The 20,682-nt window shown below is 46.6% G+C and overlaps 1 protein-coding gene across 1 annotated transcript in view; it reads right to left on the reverse strand.

Moving 5' to 3' along the window:
* The window catches only part of LOC149325170 (uncharacterized), a 49,121-nt gene that overhangs the window by 17,778 nt on the left and 10,661 nt on the right, over positions 1 to 20,682 (reverse strand). The window contains exon 3 of the mRNA XM_089563317.1: positions 14,655 to 14,783. Within this exon, the coding sequence (XP_089419443.1) occupies positions 14,655 to 14,783 (129 nt within the window). The remainder of the gene's footprint in view (positions 1 to 14,654; positions 14,784 to 20,682) is intronic.

The raw sequence follows: 20,682 nt of genomic DNA on the forward strand, positions 1-20,682 counted from the left end.
TAACGCCTGCAAATCCGGAGGTTTTTCCTCGCATAGCGGCGCCTTTCCTCCATTCACTTTTGCAAGCTCAGCCTGATAATAAGCTAAGCGCGCCTTCGCTAACTCAACCTGGTATCTCACATCGAGTGAGGGCCGGCATGGATAACACTCCATACCGCCGTCTGTACCCCTCAACTGTCCTACCGGCTCGAACACAGGGACGTGAACAATGCGAGCAAGGAAACTCATGGTTTCGATGCGTCGATCCGCATTGCCAGCTCCTTGGCGTCGGAGTCCACCGCCACTTTTCCCGGACGCTGCGATGAGCTGTCGCACGCCGCTGGTCAGCCGCCGGTGACTGTCAAGTTATCGACGCGCTGCTCTTCTGGACCGGATGCAGTCTCGTGTCGCTGGACTACTGCCGTGGTCCTTGCTTCTTTGCCGCCGTCTCTCTGCAGGTCCTTTTTCGAACGCTGCTGTTGCCTGACCGTCGCCTTTCTACCCTGCCTTCAGCCTTCATCCTGCGCCGTCTTCCGATGGCCGCAGGATCCTGTCGACTGCGCCAGTAAAGTTTCACAGGTTCTTTATCTTCCTCGCACCAGAGGTGCCCCGCCAGAGACGGTTTGTTCCAACTGGAAGACTGAAGCTTGATCTCTGCACCAGGGGTGCCCCGTCAGAAACGGTCTCTCGATGAGTTCACACGCAGGGATGAAAAAGGCAATAACTGAAGATTTATATAGAAATATACACAGAATATACAAGTTAGATACAACGGCAACAAGACAAACAACCAAAAGGTGGATCTGGCTAATACTAGGGGAGGCCCCTCCTCGGCATAGCCGAAGATGCGTAGCATCTCACCTTAGCGCAGAACCCCGCTTCCGGCTCCGGGGCCCAGTTTTAAAGCCCTAAAGGCCCGGCCCACATTCCGTAGCACCCAATCATTCTACATTCTTCATATCATTGGCTAATCGAGAGCATGGTCAGCCCTCCAACTACCGTAGGGTAACACCCTTTCCAGAAAAACAAACGCACGGTCGTGCCAGCATGTGCGGAGTAGAACGTTCTCTCCACCACAAAATAACAATAAAAACAAACACAAATACACATTCGTGCCAGAACGTGCGCGAACCGGTTCCGCGGGGCGGGTGGACACCCGTACTTCCGGGCGCGTTCGCGAGCGGCCGCGTTCCAAGAAAGGAGACGCTCCGCTTTGAGTGCCCCCAGCCGCGTTCCAATGACCCCGCGTACACTACCGATCCCTTACACTGTGCATACTTCGTTGCTTGAGAGTGCAAACTGGTACACTTCGGGGAAACACGGAGTCCACCATCCTTAACCTGTACGACCCCTGGCATTGAAAGGGGCTAAATGTTGTCCTCCTCTCATGTCGGTCCCTGATCACACGGCACAACCCACTCAACTTATACGGCGCTGAAAAAACGACGCCAACATCAAAACGCCCTGCCATGTTTTCCAAATTGCGGGCTAGTTTGTGAACATATGGAATTACAGCCAATTTGATATGTGCCTTATTTCTTTTCTTTACGATTCTGCAGCCCCTCCATTACCATGTGCGCAAAAGGTTTTGCGTTGTGGCCGACATGACAAACTCTGAAAAACCCGCCTTTATCAGCAGGCAAACCTGTACCTGCACACTGTCTGCTATGTTCTCATGACATGTCTTTAGTTGGCCTGAGCGGATGCAAGAATAAGCGAAAGAGTTTTTTACACTCTTACAGCGCACTTTAAGATGAAACCGCCCTTGATTTATTTCTGACAGTTCCTTCACGTGTCATAGTGCCCCATTTCACTACTATCACAATAACAGCAAGCGGTGTATCCCCAGCAATCGATAGATTGCCGGTGAGCACACGCCCATGCCCTAACATTAGTAGCGATAAACATTAAAAATTGACCTGTAATCACTCATTTATTTGTGTGGCATTATCATTTCGGCAATAGCTTGAAACAGGAATCATTCCAAGCAATACATCATGCAACAATACAGATTACTAAAAATACTGGTCAATATCTCTGACCTCCATTCCCTGCAAATTATTCGAGCACATCTTTTTTGCCTATGTCATGAATCATGTGAATAAGAATAATCAGCATGGCTGCAAAATAAAAAATCCTGGCAAACTCATATTTTCTAAGTTGTTACAGACCTCCACTATTCCTCATTTATGTCCAATGGCACAGATGTAATTTTCATAGATTTTCAAATGCCTAAAGGCTGGGTGTCACATAAACGTTTCCGATTAAAGACTCGAAACCTTCAGTCTGACCATAAAACAGCTAATTTAATTAAAGAACAAATCGTTCTTAGGCAGGAAACTTGATCACTGCCTCTGAAACTGCATCACAGTCACCTTTGTATAGGATGTGAGTGTCTGCCTTTTGGTGCCCACGTACACCCGTAGTCGTATAATCAAGAAAAGCCATCGCAGTGTCTGCCGCTCTCTACCCAATCGTTCCTCAGCTCGGACCCGGATGTACAACTCCTAGGCACGGAGCGGGCCGAAGAGGTCGCCAAATGACATCCTTGGTCGGCCACCTGGCGTCCGGCCTATAAGAGGATCCTACCGCCGGCAGGCCAACATCGCTCCAACCCGCGCCTGTGACATTTTCTTTAATAAAGTTTGCCTCTTCGTCCTGCTCAGTAACCTTAGGTGTTCTTTAAAGGGGCTGTGAAACACTGCTTGAAAGAATGGCCGCCATACTTCAGGTGATTATTTTGTCACACACATGCTGGCCGAAGAAAATTACAGGAATCGGCGCGTAGGAGCGGGATTTATTCAGTGAACAAATTTCAAAATAGAAGCAAAAAATGGTGCCGTCAACTCGATTTTCGCGGTGTTTCTCATTCCTATTTAAATTTTCCAATGCCGCCACTGGGTGGCATCAATCAAAACAGCCTATACGAGCACGTCGCGAAAGTTTATACACCTTAATTGCTTGGTCGCAGCAGCTCGTTCTTGCCAAGGCTGGCACCATCATTCCCATGGCTACAGTAACCACGTGGACGCACAGCTGGCCCAGCGATGCTTCACCGTCACGTCGAGGGCACAGAGGAGAACATTGATCAATGACCTTCCTTGGTTTATCCGAACTCGAGCGCGAGGTTTCCAAACGGGGCGATGACCTGCGCGAGTTACTAGGTACAGTATTGGTCATAAATACGACCCACGGCTCTGGCGCAAGGAGCAGCTGTCGGGCCGCATCGCGGCGCTGCTATCTCCGTCGTGCTCTTGCTGCGAGGGTGCATCGGCGGCCGATAAAACTTCGCCCTTACTCCCTTTTGGGCGCCTCACACGACTGATGAACTTCAAGTGCGCCATTCAGCTTTTTCGCGGCTGAAGTGCGTAGGAGTGCGTCTCCACTTTTACTCACTTGCCACGTGGCTGTATTGAAGGGGAGTGTGCGCGGTTCCCCGTTGCCGCCTCGATGCTTCGCTCTCGTATGTACTGTGCGCCCTTGAAGGATTAGCCTTGGTGCACGGTGCATGGGCATTAGGGCGGTCAAGAAATAGGCCAGAACATGTTATTTTCGCGTCAAGACACCCGTCTGTGAACTCGGTGAAGCCGTGCTTTGTTCCTGGTAGTCTATTAGTGCATTCTATTGCAGCCGAAGTGTGCTTTGATTTTTGTTACTTTGAATACACGATTTTAGAGGAATGAGCTCTTAGCTTCTAGCTTTTAATAAGTACTAGCCACACAATACTGCGTACTAATTTGAATGTGTATTTTATGCGGGATCACGTGCAGGAAACTGATTGCGAAAACTGTTGGTAAATTAACATTAAATGGTGTTGGTGCTTTCTCAGCAACCCCCGCAACAAACGACGGTGATTCGTGCCGGAAACCATCTTCATAGTCAGCCTGACTATGCCCACTGTACAACAAATGTCCCTTCCATAACTCTCCAACTACCTGGTCTTGTGCCAGCTCCACCCGCCTTGTATCTGTAAGCCTCCTAAACTCATCGACCCAGTAAACATTTTGCCGCCGTGAGAGAAATGTTGTAGGCTATAACGCGCTGTCTAATTGCAGCAGCAACTGAAGGCCGCAGGGGTCCTTGACGGAGGACCACTCTCACGTCTCTAAGCACTCATCACCCTTTGTCCAAAGACGTTTATTCACTCGCTCACTTGAGAGCCTGAACCCACGCGTGCCCACCGCCCAAGCGGCGGGCACTGGAGCGCCGCCTACACGGACGCGAGACGCGCGTAAATATAGAATGCGAACTGAACTCAGACGCTTCGCAGCAGCACGCGCCGTGGCTGGTCGGCACATGGGGAAAACGAGATATTCGAGGCTTCGAGCAAGCGCTGGCACGGCGCCGAAAGTCACACGCAGCGCGAATTGCAGAGCCCTCTTTTGTACTGAGCTCAGAAATTCTCAGCCCTGAAACGGCTGAACGCCGCACTTGAAATTTATCAGCCGTGAGGCGTGCCCAGCAGAGAGTGAGGGCGAAGCTTTGTCGTCACTCTGCGCACCCTCGCGGCGAGCGCCTGACGGAGATAGCAGCGCCGCGGTGCGGCCCCGCAGCCGCTCCTTGCGCCGGAGCCGTGGTCCGCGTATTTTTGATCGCGACTGTACCTCTAGCATAACGCGTACTGCTGCAGCGTCTCGCGTCTGCCAGACGTGTGGCGCTTCGGCTCCGTCATTTTTCAGTGGAGCCAGGAATAAATTACTCGCACCCCTTCAATTTTGCTGGCTTTGGATTGGGCAAGTTCATCGGCATGCAATTTCACTTTCAGATATATAGAGATTAGGGATAAGTGCTATTAGCTCTGTCATGGATCTGTACAGAGGGATGCAGTTGTTCGGTGCAACACAATGGACACGGTGGAGTTTTTTTTTTTTAATGCGAAAGCATTACTAGGCTATGTCGGCGGCGTCGTGTCCGCAAAATGTTTCGGCAGCAGTTGTGGGCAACTCGGAAGAGGTAGCGTCAAACGAGTGCTTGTAATCGAAATAGGATGATGTGAGGATGCTGCGCAAAAGAATTGAAATTGGATGAATAGTTAATTAATTAGATCAAAATATTCAAAAATGGGCGGGGCCAGGGCAAAAGTGGCGCCAAATTTTAAGATGCTGGAAGTGGGGGACCACGTGAGCGGATATGTTGGCGGAGCCAATGCGTACTGCCAAATTTGATAGTCCAGATGGAATACTGAGATGGAACAAAAAATAATGCGCAGTTAATCTTAATTCAATAAATAATTAATGATTATAGAATGTGGCAAGAGTGAATTAAGGTGCATTAACTGTGTATAAAGGTGAATGAATTATTAGTAAGGTTAAAAATTGAGTTTGAATGTCAATTAATGGTACATAATGGTGAATCAGGCATGAATTATAGTTTTTTTAAGTGTGAATTATTTCCGAATTACTTGTGACTTAAGGTGAATCAAAATGAATTAATTGTGAATGAAGCGGGTAATGAAAAAAATTAAGGAATTAATTAAGGAAAAACAACAAAGCAACTTGAAATGAGGAGGCATCATTGGTTTCGCATTAATCCAATGCGAGATACGGCGATGGTCTCGAACTTTTTGTTTTACTTGCTCTGTAGTGCTCTTCTGTAATGTAAACCTGTTGGTTTTGTTGATCTTATATAAAACGGAAAACCGTGAGAAAACGTTAACACAATTTTCAGTATATTTACTTTTTGTCCAGTCATCAAGCTGCCGCCCGATATGTCATATACCCTGCAAGAAACCGCCACTGGCGACACCTTTAGTGCCTTGAAGTTGGTTTTGCGAGATAATTAAAATATTAAAAACCGGAACCTACGTGGTACGATCGATACTAACAGCATCACTATAACTAACACTACGCAACCAGCAGGCAAAAACAGTGTACTGATGTTCTGTTTAACCGCTCCTTTAATAGTCTCTGCGTCGGGCTTTACTTTTTTTGTTTCTATAAATGACGTAGCATTTTTACCAATAAGTCTTTTTTGCATATTATTTCGAAATTTGCAAGGAAATCGTTACCGGAAGCGAATTTCGTATTCTTCAATCTGATTTAGCTAAATAAACAGAATGGTGCCGCATATAGCAGATGCAGATTAATGTCGACGAAACTAAATATTGAATATTTTCAATCACAGTCCCAGCGCCTCTCAGCCTCTACACAATCAATAACTACACGACTAAACAGTTTTTAGCACGTATGTACTCATCTGCACCCAAGTCTAACCTGGGACACGCACATAGAACACATAACTAACAAGCAGCAAGACAAGGAGGAAAGGCGAAGAGGTGAACCAGTAGATGTAACCAGTTCGGTATCCTGCACTGGGGGAAAGGGATGAGGGGATATAAAGGTGAGGCAGGAAAGGGAGAGATAATAAAAAGTACAAGGCGAAAAGGCTTAAGCAAAGTGACAACCTGTCGAGCAGGCCCGACACTCTTTAAGAACCGCAGGAGGGCCTGGTAGGCCTTCACCGCCCATTTTCGCAAAGGGTTCACAAAACTTGGTCGTCAACAGCACCTGCTTCTTGCTAACAGCGATACCAGACATGCAGCGTACACAACTCTTATCAGAACTTCGCTTTATGGCACCCTTATTCACTGATATGGCACCCTCACCAGGATAATCTTACTAGTATTCTCGAGTCGTTCAACAACAAAGCATAAATAATATTCCAGGGCTTCAAACACTAGCACCGCGAAAAAAACAAGCTAGTATATTATTCTCTTTTACCTAGTGTCGTACTAACCTTCCCTTTTATCAATTCAATAGCAGACCTCTCCGCAACGTTTCGTCTCGCCTAGATCATGCTCGTGAAGTCTGTCCGTACTTGCGCCCACAAAAAAAGTACCAAAAATCACCTTTCATCCTGGCCATGAAGGAGCGGTGTTTTCTGCTGTTCAGCATCGTGTCATTTATGAACTTGCCGCATTTTCAGTCGGTATTACAAACCTTTATTTACACAGATAACACTTCGTAATGTTTTGTGATTCCATTGTGCTATTTTCCTTCTCGTTGCTCACTGCCCACCATAATATCGTTTGCTGCTGTATTGTATGTAATATTTTGAAATTTGTTAGCTTGTTTAGGTCTAGCTTGTTTTATTTCATTTTTCGCAAAAAATGCTGTGCACCTTTATTCCGGTTTATTGTTCCCTATGATACTTTTTTTTATTGAGTCTCTCACTATGTAATGCCCTGCTTGGCCCTTAAGGAACTCTTGAATATACAATTAAATAAGTAAGTAAACAAAAAATATAACTGAGATGGCCGCGTCGACAAAAGAAGAGGTTGCCACTAACAACACAACGAAACAACAGCGGGCCAGACCTTCGGCTGCGGTGAATCATTGCAAGCCCTGAGGGTAATGAAATAAATAAATTAATTAGAAACCTTGACCGGAGGGCGAGGCTGCTCTTCAAGTAGCTGTCAATCAATTGGTCGCCGTCCTGGCGTACAGCACCAAAGGCAATGCAAACGCGATGAAACAATCGCGCCGACGAGATACGTAGGAGAGCATCGTATCTCCTACGGGGTCCTTTTTTCCGGCATCTAAAGAAAGCCCGCGAAATATGAAAAAAATACCATGTGACTGCGCTCGTGCGGCTGATAAGAGCGACGGCCGTTCACTTCGCCACGGTATGCCGGTACGCTCCGTTTGATCGAAACGCCGTTGGGAGCGCTGCGATATGGTTGCGCACGAGCGCAGTCACATGGTATTTTTGCATATTTCGCGGGCTTTCTTTAGATGCCGGGAAAAAGGACCCCGTAGGAGATACGATGCTAGAAAAAACTAGATCGATTGTTTGTAAACCTGCTCTACAACCTAACGTAACGCTCTTGGCACTAAAATGAATATTTGAAAATTTGCATAATTCATCTTAGCTAATTAACTAGATAAGCGGAATATAAAAAAATATTCTGAGGAGCGCCATATGCTGGCAAACATGTTATCGTTGGTTTCAGCGGGCGGCGGTTTACCGCTCTTTTAATTCATTGGTTCAAGTTTCGCGAAACACCCTGTATAACTATCTGCTTCTGTGACAGAGACATTCTATCTCCATTTCAACATGAATTTAAGAAGAGATTTTAGAGGGTAACTCAAGTAAATATCTGCAGTACATAGTTTTTCTCCTTTTCTGAACAGACCTGGGCAGATTACCACTGTTTTTCAGGATATCAGGAAAACGTCTGACATTATTTCAAGTGTCCAACTTTTATCTGAGCGTAAATATTGAGGGCACCTCTCTTTTAAGAATAAGCTGGGTTTCTGTTTGCATTTCAAACAGCGTTCAGTGCGTTAGCATTAATTTCAAATGTTCAAGCAACCTCTCAAGTACTTCTAGCGTACCACAAGGAAGTGTACTGGGAAACTTGCTCTTTTTGGTCTTCATAAAAGACATTTCTGATGTAATTGGTCAATGAGAGAAAATACGCTCTTTGCCGATGATTATGTTTGGTTTAATCAAATAGAAGGCCGGATTCTGGAGTGGATGGCTTTCCCTACCAGTTGTATTCGGCTGACTTGATTGGCCAGTGGGCCGGCTCTATGACGACATTCGGCGCTCCGGCCAATCTCAGCAGCCGAAGCTTACGTGTTCTGAAAGCCACCATACGCGAATCCGGCCCCAAGTCCTGCCAATACCATGTCATTTGTCACTCTAACCTTCAGACCATCCCAGTCTGGTACAGTCGATGGGAGATGAAATTTAACCATGACAAAACAGTCTTCATGCAAGTGACCAATACAAGAAATAGTCTATCATATCTATATAACCGTCCATATCTCTCGGTAGACCAAGTTAGCGAATAAATATTGAGGCGTTACTGTGGCAAATAATCATAGCTTCAATAAGTATATATCAATGGAATGTACAGTCTTGGTCAAAGGTCATAAGGCCAAAGGCTTTCAGCTTCAGCCATAATACAGCCATTAGGGCGCTATTAAAGACCAAACGACCTTGAAATGCCAGCAGGTTTCTTCTGAATGTAGATGAGCTTCCTGCTTCACCTGTGTTTTGAATGATCCGCTACACAGAGTATTCTAAGGACATTCATTGCGCTGCAGGTGATAGCTGCGGCCTTAGGACTTTCGACCAAAACTGTACGTCGTACTTTCAGAAAATTTCCTTCTTTATACTTTCCTGCCTTCAATAGGAATAAATTGAAGCTGCCCTGCTAGGGCAAAACTCTTAGACCACAGGACCATCACAGTCATAAGCTCGAGTACGAGTACACTGCCTAGGGCCGTTGCACAAAAATTAAAAGCGAGGCGCTGGAAATGATACAGCGAAAATTGTTCGATTCACCTTTAACAATCATCGTTTCGCTGACACTTTAGCGTACAAACACGGTAAGCACGAAGGTAAATTTTAAAATTGAAGCGCCTCTTCTTAGAACTATATATTCTCTTTGAGCTCTGATTCATTTATTATGCACAATCATTTCCACCGTACAGTTATAGAGTCAATGCTTTTAAATACTTATTTTTCCGTGCACAATAAATACATCGATTGAATTTCTCTTTTAAGTACCAAACAGCTTCAATTCCATTGCCTGAACTGCATATACAAAGTTTCTTGCGATTATTAATGTTTTAATTAATTTTCTACAATATTATTTGCTGTGTTATCGAATACGGCTTTTTGTTCCTTCGTCTAGGATCTATTTCAATGTCTGCAACGTAATGTAAATAAAAGTGAGAAATTTTGCACCGACTTTCCGCAACTGTGAATAGAAAGACAATACCTTCCCTTTTATTCAAGTCTTCAGGAAGAGATAGGAATATTGCCGTGGAAAAAGTTCATGATGATGCATTTTTTATGGCGCAAGGGTATCTGTGGCCAAAGAGCGGGATGAGACAAGGTATCTTCTTCTATTCAAGGTGCGGTCAAAGACCCATTTCCCAAGCATTTCACCCTAAAGAAGCCGAACACCAGGCAGGGTAAAGCTTGCACCCATTCTGTCACAGGTCGGTACCCGGCTGGACTGAGAATCGAACCACGCACCTTACGCATGCGAGACGGATGCTCAGACCACCAGGCCATCGCTGTGGCGCCGTAGAGAGTTAATAGATGAGAATAGACTATATATTGATCTCGTGTGAAGGCATTCAGTACAATATGCTTACCGCTTTTGCAGGATCGGAAGGCAAAAAAAATTTCTCAAAGAGGCGCTTTGTTAACGATGTATTTTAAAATGTGCAATTAAACCAAATAACAGCAAGAAATAGCGGAGAAAAATACGACGGAGAGCACACGGTGTCATTATCTTCCCTCTTTTCTGTGTCCTTTTCTTTCCTTCAAGCTGTCTGTGGGTTAAACATTCACTACCGACTGCCGCAAGCCTCGAGGCCCAGTAATCCTGTTAACATGATACGCAAGATTTCGTACCCTAACAGACTTATGTCAGTATTTCTTTTCACCTGCCACGTTTTTCCTCCAAAAAGAGGTGTTGCCCGGGTAATCAGGGACATGTGTTTAGACCCATAGTCAAAATAGAGATTTCGATGTGGATATAGCATCGCTATGGGTCCTACTGTCTGCAAATTTTTCTGCACATAAGTGATAATGTTCCTGCGGAGTTCAGTTATTCATCGAATCAAAATTTATTTTATAACTTCCCTATTCAGCTTTACTGTTCCGCACGAATATATGCTGCGCAAATTGTATGCATTGTTTGATATCGTATGCATTGTTTGTGTGCACAGCATTATGCATATATTAAGTAATAACTTAAGATTGTATATTCAGTATTCAAGTTTACGCACTCTTCTACTCCTTAGGTTCGTTAATTTCTTTTTATCGCCTTAAAGACCAGGCGAGGGGTAATAGAACAGATGTACATATATATAATATGGTGACACAGAAATATGCACTCACTGGAATATGCACGCAGTTGTCCAGGCCAGACATAGAAGAACGCAGATTTAGAAGCATGTGACCGTACGTTGCGCAATAATTTTTTTTCTATACTCGGAGACATGTGACCACAGGATTGACTTTGGCGGAGCCATTGTGATAGAGGCCGAACCACTACAGCGCAGGAGGCCCCCACTGGGGTCATGGTACATTCAGCAGATGCGGGGGAATGTTTTTTGTGGCCTCGGGAATCTTTCCTCAACCTATACACAAAGTTTACGTTCACTGGCGCGGCGGTTGACCCTGCGTGGGCTTAAGAAGACCGTTTGCAACTCACCCGTCGTCGCTCCTGATGAAGGAAGCGAGTAGGTTACGAAACGTCGTGTTATCTTTACTTGGATGGCGTTCTCGTTGTTAGTTAAACTAAGCTTGCTTTACCAACCAGACAGACCTCTGTCGAATGTCATGTTTTCAGGTGCTTAGTATGAAGATCTTACCGGTAACAATGTGAAAACCGGCGAAGAGGCATAAATAGGTGTTACGGAAAATCACTGACGTCTTTGAAAGTGAAACAAACTATACTTCGTCTCACAAGATGTTTGCAGCACTACGGAAGGTAGAGCTCTCTCGTCCAATCAGGGCTGCAGAAACGCAGAAAATAGTCCCTCGAATATATGAGGAGTGTATGACTATTAATCAAAACAATAAGCATTGCAACTAAAAACATGACTTGGACAGGTATATTTAAATGGTAGGGAGTGTTTCAATCACTGGTGAAATTACCAGACAAAGCCCGTACGGACACAGCTCAGCGCAGGCCTGCTGCGAAGTAGTGATGCGTCGCCACTTTCAAACATGGCGTCGGTCGAGTCTGTTGTGTCTCCTGTGTGCTCTACACCGACAGTGCGCTGTTTCCCCAAGCAGGCGAAGCAGGTGGCTTTAAATGTTCTTGAAGCGCTTCGCGTCGAGTGCGGGGGCAGTTGGAGTACAAATGCGCTCAACAAGAGGACGGCAAAACTCACGCAGGTGAGCGAGCGAACGCTTTACAAGTGGACAACGGAGACGTTGAACGCGGGCCGAGTGTTGTCACCGAAGAAGCGTTCTGGCGGAAGAGGCCGCGAGCGGACGAAGAAGCTGGACGATTTTGACCTGAGCGTGTTGCGAAGGGTGGTACACACCTTTTTCCAGAGAGGGGAAATTCCAACTATCGCGAAGGTGGTTGCGCATTTCGAAGAGGACGAAACGCTACCGACCGTGTCCGCAGCGACAATGCAGATGATGTTGAAGAAACTTGGCTTCCGATACAAGAAGCGCTCTCGGAATGCGATGTTAATCGAAGCGACGCACATTGTGCAGTGTCGCCGCCGGTACCTGCGCCAGATAGCGGAGCTGCGACGCCAGGGTAGGCATATTTTCTTCACCGACGAAACGTGGGTGAGATGATCGAGCCCGTTTAACGTGCGTTGCCTCTCGCGCAGCACATGGGCTTGTTTTGCGATGATCGAGCCCGTTTAACGTGCGTTGCCTCTCGCGCAGCACATGGGCTTGTTTTGCATTTCGCCACCATCGACACTCGGCTGCCTCGGCACGCTGGAGTAAATAAATTTATATGCACATGACACGATTACTGAAATTTACTGCGACGCGACAACAGAGGAACTGATGAGAACAGGTTGCGGCAAAAAAAAAAAAGTGGGGCTATACTCCGTTTCATACATAGCTGTCAACGCAGCCAAGGCTGCGGCGCCTGTTCGCGCTCCTCGTCCGCATCGTAATGTAGTGCGTCGAAAGTGAAAAGAGTAATGAACTCAAAATTAAAGTAAATGTTGGTTGATATTGCAGTATAATGATAATGGTGTTTTATTTTGCAAAAAGATTGATTTTTCTTTAATGTTCTTCAAAACAGAGTGCCTTAGTTTTCTGGGTTTTTTTCGGCTCCTCCTTTATCAGTGATGAAATAACAGCGCAAGGAACGGGACGAAAACACGAAGGAAGAAGACACAGACACGGGCAGGTTTTCGCAGCTAGGCCGGCCGGCGATGTCGTCTGCTTTCGTCTTTCGGTTTACGAGTATGCGAAAATGGCACCGCTATCGCCTACTCGCTTGTTTTCTTCGCCCACTGCGGCTTCAAAAACATCTCCTGCTCGCCTGTTCTCCAAGCTGAAGTCTCAGAAAATTTCGAAAGACTCCAAGCAGGTTATTGTCAACGTTTACTCTAGCGTAACGAAGCGCTTCCCGGAGAAGAATGTGCGTGAAGTTCTCGGAACAGTGGGCGAGATGACCGGGGTGAGCCCTCGGACAGTTGCGAGGTTCAAGAAGGAAGGTCTCGCTACTGGAATAAGATCACCGCAAAAACGACCTAGCAAGGTGACCATATCTATCTCTCGCAGTGTTAAATATGACAGCTTTGCAGTCAACGCCATCCGACTCAAGTTACATCGTATGTATGCCGTACATTACACTGCCTTTTCCCTTCGAGACAAGTAAACAGCGCTGTGTTTTTCAAAGTAGGTATTAGAGTTTGACAGTTTCGAGTTTCTACCTAATGAATCTTTTAAGAAAAATAAAAAAAATAATAAAAAAACCACCCGAGCCGGGAGTCGAACCTAGGCCCTTTGTAAAATGAACACACAGGAGCGCGCTTCGTACCACTCAGCGACGACGCGAGGCGGAGAGATACATTTTGCTTGTTTTTTGCAGCGGACTACATTTGTAGCTTTGGCAGCGTTGACAGCTATGTATGAAACGGAGTATAGTCCCTTTGGAACGGGCGTCCGCCTGTCCAAAAACAAACCAAAAAAAGAATAAAAGACATCACGCGCCACCTGCTAGAGGTAGAAAGAAGCCACCTGGACATCAGGTGGATCGAGCCACAGGCGCGTAGGAACACATTAATGAAGTGCGCGCCATCCTGATTGGACGAGAGAGCTGTACCTTTCGTAGTGCTGCAAACATCTTGTGAGACGGAGTATAGTAGTCGCTCATGTACCAAACCAACACTTTGCTCTCGCTTAGTGCTCATGTTTGAGAACAGATAAGAACTATATTAATTGTTCGGCTCATAGTGTTACAGCATTATAATGAGGTGAAATCGATGAGTGCGCTACAGTGCAATTAGCGCGCTTTGCATGGGGTTTGAAGCATTCTTGCAATCGCTGATACCAGTCAGTACCAAGGAGAAAATTTCTGCCAGTACTACTTTTTGTCGGATTTTTTTTCCCAGCGGTGGCATTTGGGTATGATTCCAGAAAGTGCCGTCTATTAATAACACGCAACGGTTCGATCAACATTAAGAAAAAAAAAGAAAGCAGCACTGATTCAACCACACGAAAAGGCAGTAATACATCCCCTTTTATAGGAAGGAAAACAGCATCAAGAGCAATTTAGGGCGGAAAAGGCTTACCTGCCATTTTATCACCAAAAACAAAAGATAATTAGGAACAGAGGTGAAATATGGCATAAGGCGGTGTTACGCGAAAATGTTGTGATGTGGCTAAAGGTTTTAACGCGAGAGGGGGAGGTTTTAACCATCCCCAGTTTCATAGCGCAGCAGCACGCGGGGTCGACCTCCAGTTCTCAACGCAGTGCCCACAGCCGCGTCTCCGCAGCGTTCATCACGACACCGGATCCAGTGACTCAGCCCAGCTGGTAAGTCACAATCCTTTCGCCTGGCCTCCCAGCGCGGAAATGACTTTCCACGGCATTTCCGCCATGGAAATGCCATGGCATTTGGCAGAGCATAGCTCTTGACAAGAATTTCCACAAACATAGGTCCTTTCGTGTAGTTAGGGTCGATTCTTTCAAGATTTCAAGCAATCAGTGAACTCACCCATGGAAAATACTGACAGCAAGATCAGTCCAGTGGCAAAGGTCAAGGCTCTCATTTCTTCCGTCCTTTCTGCCAGATGTTCTCACTCTGTCCGTAGAAAGGAGCCGACTGAGATCCCTCCGACGCGTCCTTGGTTTTAAGCCGGCAGCCTATCTCTCGAGGAGTGTTTTTTTTGTGTGTGAAATATTGCCCTTCCGACTGAGAGATTGCAGCCTGTGGGAAAGTCGGCGTTATCTGAAAGGAAGTCGTCTTTCACCCTAGCTATGGTTCCGTTTTCTTGCTCCTGACTGTTCTTATACTTGGCTGAAGTTGCTCCTTCGGTGTTTTTTTTTTTTTTTTTTATTCGTGAAGTCTGCCTTGAGGCATAAGTTGAGAAAAGGGGGAGTGGAATGTAGGTTACAGAAAGTTAAAAGAAGGAGTAGTGTTGTAAATCGGTTTCTAGCCATTTCCTCTTTCCGACTTTGCAAACCATGGTGTGTTATGCGAAAATTTTCAATTGCGAGCTCATGAGCACCAAGTTTTGTTCGTATTTGTAAGCAGCGAGTTTACTGAGTGCCCGTTCAACCCTTTCTCAGCACTTTATGTTTCCAGCCTAAGTGAATGTGTCAACTATGTGCTTATTCCTTCCTGGATACACTGAGAAGACTCTAATACTAATATCCATTATGCATTTAAACTCAAAATTTACCCTGTACACCGCAGCCGCCGCCGTGGCGTTGCGGCAAAATTACGCGTTTCGCTAGTGAGCATGAGCCAAAGGGACGTAGATCGTGGTTCGCCGCAGGAATCTACACGATGACAACTCATAAACATTCCCGCATATTGCGGGATGCCAGTGCAACCTAAGCAGCCACAGTTGGCTGAAGTTCTTCCTGAGCCGTGGACAACGCTATCTCTCACAGCGGACGGGTAGCTTTGCCACAGGGAAAGGTTCGAAATACACAATGTCATGAATAAGCTTTTTTACAAGATTTTCCTTATTGCGGGTATATTTTTCTGTTGATCAGTTCTCAACAGTCGGTACATGTAAGCAGAATACATTCCAGTGATCTTTCAAAATATTGTTACACACGTGACGACGACGACAAAAAAAAAGCCAAAAAATGTACTCTTGTCTAACATACTTCCTACACAGAACAGTACATCTTCCGTGAAACTTGTGTATGATGACTATTTCCCCGCAGAATGCTGAGCCTTTACTATCCAGCATTTCAACTGGATTATTAGAAGACGATTTACAAAGCCTACCTGTTACCATCACGGTTGCTACTGACGCCTCCCAATGCCATGAAAAGACAGGGGTGGGATTATATTGCCCGCTTCTAGATTGGTGTTATATGCACGCATATGCACGGAAAAGAGCAGTTGGTAGATCGTCAGGACCAGGAGCACTCGCAGCATTCAGCCCTTTGAGTATCGACTCAATTCCTCTTTGATTAAACTCGACACAAAGCATGTGATCAGAATTAACTCGACCAAAATTGAGTTCAACGTGAGAGGTGTTCGAAGGAGCAGAGAATACAGAAGAAAAAACCCCATTGAAGCACCCTGCTTTATCGATACTCTCGTCGATAATGGAACCTTCATGTACAAGAGATGGAATCGATACTTGATCCTTGCCGTTTCTTTTCATGAACTGCCAAAATTCTTTAGGGCGCTCTTTTATGCGCAAATGAAAAGAGAAGAAAATAAGTATTTTCCTTGTTTAACGGCTACCTTCGCTGCGTTTGTTGTATATTTTAATTTTTCATTGTTCTGTATAGAAGGATTCCTTCTATACGCCCTGTAAGCAGCCTGTTTTTTGTATATGAACCTGCGCACAGTTTTGTTAAACCAAGGCTTGCTTTTGCTTCGTCGTGACGTCAAGGTCCAACTAGGAACGTACATTTCAGGTAACTCTGAATTTTTTTCTTTGAAAATTTTCCACAACTGGTGAACTGACATCGTTTCAGATAGTGTTTCAAACACATGAAAGTAGGATTCGAGAGCAGCGCAGATATCACTGACACATGCTTCACCATAGCTATATATGCGACGCCGCCCGCCATCACTAACTCTGACGTAATCCAGCTTTATTTCGTACAGGACTGAACTGTGATCTCTGATCCCGGGCGAGATTACAGGAGGGTGCACAGCCTCAGGAATTTTAGTCAAGAAAAGATCTAGAACGTTGTTCCCACGAGTTGGTTGAGTCACGATTTGCGTCAAAGCGAAAGAGGCGCAAATATTAAGCATTGCTTTAGTCTCCTTATTACCGCTACTTGGTGCCATGCCTAAATAGGACCAATCAATTTCAGGTAGATTAAAGTCACCTCCGATGGCCATGTAGTCATGCTTAACTGATTCGACAGCTTTCGAAAAGTCGCTTAAGGTGTCGGATGCACTTCCCGGTGGTCGGTAAAATGAACACACAGCGATAGATTTACCATTTCCTAAACGTATTTTGACCCAAACAGCCTCACTGGTTTCAACGTCAATATCAAGTTTCAGGGAATTAACTGTATCGTCTACCAGGATGAAAACACCCCCACCATGCGTGTCGCGATCTTTCCTATAGCTGCAGTAATTACTTGGAAACACTTTACTATCAGCAATATCACCATGCAGCCATGACTCACATCCAAGAACGACGGACGGCTTCGTCAGTTCAACAAGACCCAGTAATTCATCTTTTGTGTTTTTAGTGCTACGGCAATTAACTACCAAAAAAGACAAGCAACAGTTATCGGCTTTAAGTCACGTGACCCGCTTCACACTCTCTTGATTTTCAGCGTATACATACTTTCCATCCTTCAGGCATAAAGTATCATATCTGATGACCGGACTATCTGATTCATCGCAATGTGCTTTCGCGTATTCCCACAGAATTTTTCGTTTCTTTCGTACATTATCGCAGTAATCATCAGATATACTGACAGAAGTAACCTTGAGTGTTTTTGCTTTTGCAAAGACTGCTAACTTTTCCTTATGTGTCGCAAACTTTACAATGATGGGTCGCTTTTTACTTGGGCTAAATTTGGCAAATCGGTGGGCTTTTTCGAATTTTAGATCTTCAATTCCCATATGCTCCCTGCAGACTTCTTTCACATGATTTTCACTTGTTGCATTTGATTCTTGCTGATCTGTATCTTTACTGCCAAAGAAAAGCAAGTTGCAACGCCGACTCCTGTTCTCTAGCTGATCTAATTTGGCCCTCAGGCTCTGCAGCTCGGCATGTTGCAATTGATTATTCTCCTGGCATTTCGCAACAGTGCTCTTCAGTTCATCAAGATGGCCAATCTGCATTTTTAGTTTTGTCAACCTCGTGTTAAGAGTCTACATGGCAGCCTTGTTCTACGCCTGGTATTCCTCAATGGATAACAATTTCTGGTTAATATTGTAACGTACTTGTTGACGACGGGGGCTTTAATAACAAGTGCGAAGACAGACAAGGCCACGGCGACAGACTCCACACGGCGCGAGCCCTACTTCTTCGTCGTCAGCAGCTATGCGCCACCTGGCAATGCTAGGTGGTATTATTCCCCCCTTATGGAAAAAAAAGAGCGCTGTCGACGTAACAAAAATAAACAAAACACGAGCAAAGTTCCGCAACTGAAGAGTTCCAAGACATCAACACGTCTGCGTCACCGAGTATAGTACGGTTTAAGCCGTACAACGTGCACGATGTCAGAGCTGGGCTGTCTGCGTCGGGGTTGCGCAACACCGTCCGGAACCACTTCATAGTTTACGTCACTCACACGCCGGATCACTCTGTAAGGGCCAAAATAGCGGCAGAGCAGTTTCTCGCACAAGCCTTGGCGACGGACAGGAGTCCATACCCAGACTTGGTCACCGGGTTTGTAGTCAACCTGTCGGTGTCGAAGGTTGTAACGGCGCGCATCGGTGCTCTGCTGTTGCCCGATGTGCACGCGGGCCAGCTCACGGGCTTCTTCAGCACGTTGGGCAAATTGTTGAGCGTCTGGGTCGAGTTGGTCATCCTCTGGGGACGGGAGCATGGCATCAAGCATGCTCTGAACTTCACGTCCGTACACAAGGCGGAACGGTGTAAAGCGCGTAGTTTCCTGCAGGGCGGTGTTATAGGCGAAGGTGACATACGGCAGGACCTCATCCCAAGTTTTGTGCTGGACATCTACGTACATGGACAACATGTCCGAAAGGGTGCTGTTGAATCGTTCGGTCAAGCCATTGCTCTGCGGATGGTAGGCCGTGGTCTTGCGGTGCGTTGTGCAGCTCAGCCGAAAGATGTGGTCGATTAGCCCCGCTGTAAACGCCGTCCCTCTGTCTGTAATGACGTGCGATGGGGCGCCGTGTCGCAAGACGATGTTGTGCATGAAAAACTCCGCGACTTCGGAAGCAGTGCCACGAGGGATTGCCTTGGTCTCGGCATAGCGAGTCAAATAGTCGGCAGCAACTATGATCCACTCATTGCCGGCCTGCGACAAAGGGAAAGGGCCGAGGAGGTCCATGCCGATCTGGTCGAACGGAGCGCGAGGGGCTATAACGGGCTTGAGAAAACCCGCCGGCTTAAGTGGTGGCGTTTTCCGGCGTGGGCATTCTCGGCAGCTTTTAACGTAGCGTTTGACATCAGCAGGAAGTCCAGGCCAGTAGTACACGTTCCGCACTCTGGCGAGCGTACGTGAAAAGCCCAAGTGGCCAGATGTGGGCTCATCGTGGCAGGCGAAAAGAACGTCAGCTCGGAGATCAGCTGGAATGACCAGAAGGTAAGGTCTATCGTTGCCTCTCGAGTTCTTCTTGTACAAGAGGCCTTGCCGCAAACAGAAGGAGCCAAGACGTCGAGAGAAGTGGCGAGGTATAGCCGTATCGCTACCTTCAAGGGCGTCAGTGAGAGGGCGAAGTTCCGAGTCCGCCCTCTGCCGGGTCAGTAGGTCGGAGGCGGTGAGCGTACCAAGGAAGCCGCTGTCGTCATCGGGCGCTGCGTCGCCAGTATCAACTGGTGCACGCGACAGTGTGTCGGCGTCTTCGTGTCTGCGGCCGGACTTGCACACAATAGTGATGTCAAATTCCTGGAGCCGTAAGCTCCAGCGTGCCAGGCGTCCAGATGGGTCTCGCAAATTTGCCAGCTAGCATAGACAGTGGTGATCGGTTACGACTTTGAATGGGTGGCCGTATAGATAAGGGCGAAACTTCATAGTGGCCCACACGACCGCAAGACATTCTTTTTCAGACGTGGAGTAATTGCTCTCGGCGCGGGAGAGAGTACGGCTAGCATAGGCGATAACCCTCTCAAGGCCCTCTTGGTATTGAACAAGGACAGCGCCAAGACCGATGTTACTGGCGTCGGTGTGGACCTCGGTATCGGCATCTTCGTCGAAATGCGCAAGAACGGGAGGTGTTTGAAGCCGCTGGCGGAGCGTAGAGAAAGCGGTCTGTTGCTCAGAGGTCCAGACAAAGGAGGTGGTATTCCTGGTGAGACGCGTCAACGGCTCGGCAATCGTGGAAAAGTCCGCAATAAAGCGCCGATAGTACGCACAGAGACCCAGGAAGCGCTGGACAGCTTTCTTGTCGGTTGGAACGGGAAACCGCGCGACGGCGGCAGTCTCTTCGGGATCCGGCCGCACTCCCTCAGCGCTCACAACGTGGCCCAGAAATTTGAGCTCTTCGTAACCGAAATGACACTTCTGGGGCTTCAGGGTAAGGTCAGCCGAGCGGAGAGCGTCGAGGACAGCCCGCAGGCGCTGGAGATGTTGATCAAACGTTTCCGAAAAAACGACGACGTCATCCAAGTAGACAAGACAGCTTTGCCACTTGAGGCCTGTGAGGACGGTGTCCATCATCCTTTGAAACGTAGCCGGGGCGGAGCACAAACCGAAAGGAAGCACTTTGAATTCATAGAGGCCATCTGGTGTCACAAAAGCGGTTTTTTCGCGGTCCCGTTCATCTACTTCAATTTGCCAATAGCCGCTCTTCAAGTCAATGGATGAGAAGTACTTAGCGCGCCGTAATCTATACAGCGAATCGTCAATACGCGGCAACGGGTAGACGTCCTTTTTGGTCACACTGTTCAGTT

This window comes from Amblyomma mixtum, chromosome 10 (assembly GCF_055824585.1).
Source record: "Amblyomma mixtum isolate Tamu chromosome 10, ASM5582458v1, whole genome shotgun sequence".
NCBI lineage: Eukaryota > Metazoa > Arthropoda > Arachnida > Ixodida > Ixodidae > Amblyomma > Amblyomma mixtum.